Below are 6,432 nucleotides of genomic sequence, written 5' to 3'. Positions count from 1 at the left end.
CACTACACATCCCTTATCACTAACCAAATGGTTCTAGCTTAAAAGCCTTCCTCACATAGCCACTCTTATGGTTTGGCATACACAAACTGGAATCCACTAATTAATAAGTCAGGCCCCTCATAAGAGCTCATGGTTGGTACGTTACTTCTTAGGTTGTCGCTCGACGAACCGGTCCTTACTTAGGTTACTTGAGCAAATACTGAACCAACAACATAACTACGATCATCATCAACACCTCTTGCTAAAAGCCTAAGGTTCCATGTTGCTATGTCATTATTCAATTAACCATCATTGTTGCATAAGTTTATTAATCAAGTATAAGACACTTTCCAATATTTTCGACATCATGGCTAGGTTTATTAATCAAGTATAAGACACTTTCCAACATTTTCTACAGCATGGCTTTTGAAAGACAGATTAGGATGAAAAGGAAAGACTGGTTTACTGGAGTTATTTTCCTATAGGAAAAGGTTTTACCGTACAATCATTGTGTCAGGATTGACATTATCATTGCACAAGGTTCAAGAGTATAGCGATGACTATACTTCATTGACTAGACTAAAGAGGAGGATGTGGTGTTGACTTGGCATGCTATGTAAGCACCGTCTTGGATTAAAGAAGGGGTGCGCTGAGGTCTAGTCTCGACCATCCATGATGGATCGAATGGCAGGAGGTTGCGCTTTTGGGTTAAGGATACTGCCGGCAACTCTGCGTAGCGGCGATGGCTTGGGTTTCGTCAGAGACGGCAATCAGGTGCGTGGTCACTGACATCGACGTTAGGCTTTGGTGGCATTTCAGCAAAACGAGGGATGCATAGCATATAACGTGGAAAGGATAACTCAAAGGTATGGTCGGTTTTTGAAGGAGTCATTCGAGGTAGTGGCAAAACATCATTGAATGCCGTGGCCGTGTCTAGATGCAGCGACGAAGATGCACGCATTCACAGAGATTGACTATGCAATTTGAGATACCATCTAAACAGAGACATTGATATATCCCGGGAACACAATGCTATAGAACCAGTTTGGGCAGATCATCCCCTGAGAGGAAGAACGATCAGCGTAGATGAGATGGATGGTGGCTGCAATATGCTACAGTTGGCAACAATGTTCCGGTCGTGTCGCCGCAGAACCGGTGAAAGGCTCATAGGGTTACGTAGAAGACTTCATGGGATACGCAGTAACACAGATGGCACATCCATATGGCTTATGGATTGACATGGAATGCGAAAGAAATTCTGGTGCACACACAGAACACGTCCAGAAACCAGACAACGGGCATGTCGACTTTGATCCTTGCAGTTTGGCTGTTAAACTGTATGACCTGGTTGGTGAGGGCATGGGAACATCATGGGCATGCGCTAGTGAAAGGGCATATTGAATGGTGTAATAGTTGGCCAGGAATATCGATGTCAATCGGTAACAGCGTGGCTGTCTACGACGGCGATGACCATAGCGGCGTAGATTGAGCTTTTGGTCAGGATTAGAGCTTGACTAGGGACTAGGCCTTCTAGAAGAATTGTGTGTCGGCCAAGAGTTTGGGCTTGGGCAGGATTGGGTCCAATAGTATTTTAGGTATATCTAGGGTTTTAGAAAAAAACTATTGTAGAGAAATTTGAATAGGGTTTGAATAGAATTTGAGGAAAAGAAAAGATTGACTTTAAACAAGGATTTGGATAAGATTTGAGTTAAACTAGAGAAGTGTTCGACTGTAAAGTTGTAGATATCATCGATAGGTACAAGTTTCATATAAAAATCAACTTCATCCGAGATAATATAAAAAAGTTATAAATTCTCTTTAAATATCATCTGCAGTACACAGAATATATCGCAATTGAAGTGCTAACATGCCTCTATATTTGTGCCAAATGGGATGTCAACATCCCGATTATTGATAGGTTGCTAATGGGCCATTGAGAGTCTGCATCTATTTATACAAATTTCTTATTTCAAATAATATTTTTACAATTTTTTATAAAATAATGTTATTAAAAAACCTTTTCCTAAAAAAAATGAAAAATCCTACGGCCACCTCTAAGCTCTACACACGCATCCAACGGCCGTATTGGTGATACGGAAGGCTACTCCAACGCATCGGCATCGCTCTTGTCCGCGGCGGCCGCCGGCGGCGGGCTATTGAGTCGTGTCGTCTCCGGCGAGGCCGCGAGCGACCCCTGAACCATTACCAATGCCGCCGCGCGCGCTGCCACTGCCGCACTTCACCCTCCCACCCCTCGCCGGCGAGGACTACCTATTCGTGGCCGCGCTCCGCTCCCACCTCTCCTCCTCGCCGCCCCCCGCCGCCGCCTCGCTCTCCCGTTTCCTCCCCTGTCTCACCCCTCTCCGCCTCGCCCACCTCCTCCTCCAACTCGCCCGCCCGGCGCTTGCACAGGGCTTCCCGCACGGCCTCCTCGCCGCGCTCCTCCCATCGCCGCCTCCCCCGCTCCCGTTCGCCATCCTGATCCACTCCCTCCCGCCGCGCCGCTGTGCCGAGCTCCTCGCCTCCGTGCTCCCCTCCGTCTCGCCGCATGCCTTCCCGGACCTCCTCCACCACGTCCTCCTCACCGCCCGCCTCGCCTCCGGGCCGCGGCTCCCCGCGGCCGCCGCTGCCGTGGCCGTCCCAGCCCTTGACGTCCTCTTCTCAGCATGCGCGCGCAGCCAGAAGCTCTCCCGGGCCACGCTCGCCTACCGCGCCATGCGCGCGCACGGCCTGCTCCCGGCCGTCGCGTCCTGCAACGTCTTCATTTCCGCCGCGCTCCGGCTGCGGCGCCCTGAGATCGCCGTCTCCTTCTTCCGTGAGATGCGCCGGGGCCGGATCTCGCCCAATGTGTACACGGCGAACATGGTGATGCGGGCGTTCTGTGCCATGGGGCAGGTCGCGGACGCGGCCCTGGTGCTCGACGAAATGTCGGACTGGGGAGTTGGGAGGACGGCTGCCAGTTTCAACACGTTGATCGCCGCGTACTGCAGGGACAGTGGCGGCATGGAGCCCGCGCTGCGGCTCAAGGAGAGGATGGAGCGTGAGGGGCTCGCACCAGACGAGGTGACATATAACACGATTGTGCATGGGCTGTGCAAGGAGGGCAGGATGCGGCAGGCGAACCGGGTGGTGAGCGAGATGAGGGTGAAGGGGGTGGCGCCGAACACAGTCACCTACAACACTCTGATTTATGGGTACGTGAAGCTCGGTGATAGCGAGGCGGTGTCGAGGGTTCATGAAGAGATGGTGAAGGCCGGAGTGGGGGTCAATATGGTAACATACAACGCTCTGATTCTTGGTCTTTGCAACGAAGGGAAGATGAGGAAGGCCGGGCGTTTGGTTCAGCAGCTTTGCACAGCCAAACTTGAACCGAATGCTTCAACTTTTGCGGCGCTGATTGTTGGGCAGTGCAAGAAGCAGAACTCAGAGCGAGCGCTAGATCTGTTGAATGCGATGAAGAAAAGCGGGTTTCATCCGAATTACGACGCCTATAAGATCGTTGTATCCACTTTCTGTAAGAACAAGGATTTCGAAGGAGCAGTGGATGTTATGAAGGACATGCTTGGGAGGTGCATGGCTCCTGACAAGGCCTTGTTGCATGAATTCTTTGAAGGCCTTTCTGAAGCTAAAAAACTACACCTGGCAGCGGACCTCCGTTCAGTGGCTAACGGTGAAAGGTTGATTCCTGATGTCTAGGAATAAAGATGAAGATAAAACCACATGTTAACATGTATGGTGGACTACCAAGTTTAATGAAAATGTTTGTTCGGTGAAGTCAAGAATACCAATCTTTGTGATCATGCTGATGTGGAACTTGTTTAGGTGTGTGTGCTCCAGAGGAGTCGTGTTCAGCATAAGCGCAATCATCATGTTCAACGACTCGTTCCGTAGCTAATATGTCTTTAATTGCCGATGCTGTCGAACGATAGTCTACCAAAAGTTTGGCTGCATACCATACAGAGAAGAGGTCTAACCGAAGATACAAGATCTTCTATAATCAGGGTTAGTGTCCTTGCACTTTTCTGCAACAAAAAGTATGTTACCCCTATTATGTTATTCCTTTTTTAGAGCTACTTTGAACTGTATCGTCAGTAATTGTTTATATGTTCGGCATATGCGCACTTTTCTTTTCAGAGAGGTAGATACATCTCTATCCATCCTTATCTTGCATGATGCTGATAGGGCCGGCCCTTCCTAGGTTGTAGTTATGCGGCCATTGCTTGAACTGCCGACGTGTAAGTGCCGTGGTCGCCGGCCCAACCGAGCCAGTAAGAGAGCAAGGAGGGGCCACTAGGGAGATAGAATAGATAGAGCGGGTCGGCAGGATATAATATATAGAGAGAAAAAATAGTATGTACTTTTAAGAGTATATATTTCTGATTTAATTTATAGTTGATCTTATTATAACTGAAATATATATATATATTATTTTCGAAGATATATATAATACTTTTTAAAATATACATACTACTTTCTAAACACCCATTAATTGAGAAGTATGCATACTCGAGAGTAAAAAAAAAAAGACTTCCTATAGATATAAAGAGACTTCTTATTTCATTGTCTACAACAATCAAGCCTAATGCTAACATATATAGCCGGCCAGAACTTCCAACCGCCAGCTCCTATCTCCTATCTAGTTTAAACTAACAAAGTCCTAATCCTAAACCATCTAGAATCCTAAACTGGATCCATCTAACACTCCAACAGATAAAACCGCAGTAAAGTAACCTGATTCAAACCAATTAAGCCACAGAGAGAGGGTCTGCGCGACAAAGGAGGCTTGGAATTTCTCCTAGTATGCCTCAACGGTGGTAGGAAAGGGCATACGCACTAGTTCACCCAGCGGATTGCTCTATAGAAGTGGCGTGGTTCCGAAAACAAGTAATTGGACGGTCTAGTAGACACGCGCGCTTACAAGACGAAATAGCAAAAGCTAGATCTATTCTATCAAAATCCAAACCCTAGAAGAGGGTGCGACCAAAACAAGGCCCAAGTTTGATTCGAATTAGAAAATAGACGTGATTCTCTTTGATGATTTTAGACAGCTCATGAGGAATTTCGAGATGAGGCCGGATGCATCTAAAAGTAGACGAAATTATCTTTCCATCAAGTACTCATGGGCCCTGAGAATCCTTTGTAATCAATAGTTATGGCCTTTATCAGTTGCAGCTGTCAGGAGGGCCGAATCTGAATTGAACTCGCCTCCACTTATATACTTGAACTTGTGTGGTTCTTCTCTCTGGTTTCTAAGGATAATAAAATCATCACAATAGTTAAATAGTAATTTATTCTTGTAAGTATTTGTGGGTAGTCCTAGGAACAAGTTCACCTGATGACTAAGTTGGCGTGCTCATGCTCGCATTATTTGTCTTTCTATCACCTGTTCGGCATGCTGTGTAGTAGGAGGAATGCGTGTATCCGTGGAAAGTATGTCCTCATCATCCTCCCCTTCTTGCATTTGAGTCGTCTTTGACTTAAGCTCATCCTCTTCTCCCAAGTATGACCTCAAATCTGCAAAGTTAAAGGTGGGACTAACCCTAAAATCTGCAGGCATCTCGATCTTATATGCATTATCATTAATCTTCTGTAACACTTTGAAAGGACCATCAACTCTAGGCATCAACTTGATTTTATCAATTCAGGAAATCGATTTTTTTCTCAAAGGCAACCAAACCAAATCTCCAAATTTAAAAGTTAAAAGCTTCCGCCTTTTACTGCCAGCAAGTTTATACTTTGCATTCATGGGCTCTATGTTTTGTTTAGTGGTTTCATGAATTTTCAACATAAAATCAGTACGTTGTTCCGTATCAAAATTCAGCTTTTCTGAAGATGGAAGAGGTAACAAATCAATTGGAGCATGAGGAACAAAGCCATAGACAATTTCAAAAGGGCAAAGCTTTGTAAGAAATTATAAGCATCAATATGAGGCAAGCTTCTTCCCACATCTTTATATTATGTTTCAAAACAGCTCTAAGTATGGTAGACAAAGTTCTATTAACAACTTCAGTTTGCCCGTCAGTTTAGGGATGACAAGTAGTCGACAATAAAAGTTTAGTCCTCAATTTTCCCTATAGTGTTCTCCAAAAGTGGCTAAGGAACTTAGTGTCATGATAAAAAATAATTGTGTTTGACACACCATGCAAATGAACAATTTTACAAAAGAATAAATCAGCAATATAGGTAGTATCATCACTCTTATGACATGGTATAAAGTGTGCAATCTTAGAGAACCTATCCACAACAAAAATGATGTCATGTCCCTTCTTTGTTCTAGGCAATTCTAAAACAAAGTCCATAGAAATATCTTTCTAAGGTACATTAGGAACTGGTAGAGGCATATACAAACTATGAGGATTAAATCGTGACTTAGCCCTTGACATGTAGTGCAGCAAGCAATGAATTGTTCCACATCTCTTCTTATCTTTGACTAAAATAAATGACCAACAAGGA

The 6,432-nt window shown here is 45.4% G+C and overlaps 1 protein-coding gene across 1 annotated transcript; it reads left to right on the top strand.

The window, feature by feature from the left end:
• The first annotated feature begins 2,053 nt into the window (after positions 1–2,053).
• LOC133908099 (pentatricopeptide repeat-containing protein At4g26680, mitochondrial) lies at positions 2,054–3,753 on the top strand. Its single transcript, XM_062350226.1, has one exon. The coding sequence runs from the start codon at positions 2,188–2,190 to the stop codon at positions 3,673–3,675; it is 1,488 nt and encodes a 495-aa protein (XP_062206210.1). The 5' UTR covers positions 2,054–2,187; the 3' UTR covers positions 3,676–3,753.
• The last annotated feature ends 2,679 nt before the right edge of the window (positions 3,754–6,432 follow it).

The sequence above is a fragment of the Phragmites australis genome, chromosome 24 (genome assembly GCF_958298935.1).
Source record: "Phragmites australis chromosome 24, lpPhrAust1.1, whole genome shotgun sequence".
In the NCBI taxonomy this organism is placed as follows: Eukaryota; Viridiplantae; Streptophyta; class Magnoliopsida; order Poales; family Poaceae; genus Phragmites; species Phragmites australis.
Note: the sequence above shows the minus strand (reverse complement) of the source record. Positions and strands in the feature narration are given on the sequence as shown.

What these genes read in the sequence shown, in the direction of transcription:
- LOC133908099 (XM_062350226.1), top strand. Translation starts at nt 2,188, where the DNA reads ATGCCGCCGCGCGCGCTGCCACTGCCGCACTTCACCCTCCCACCCCTC.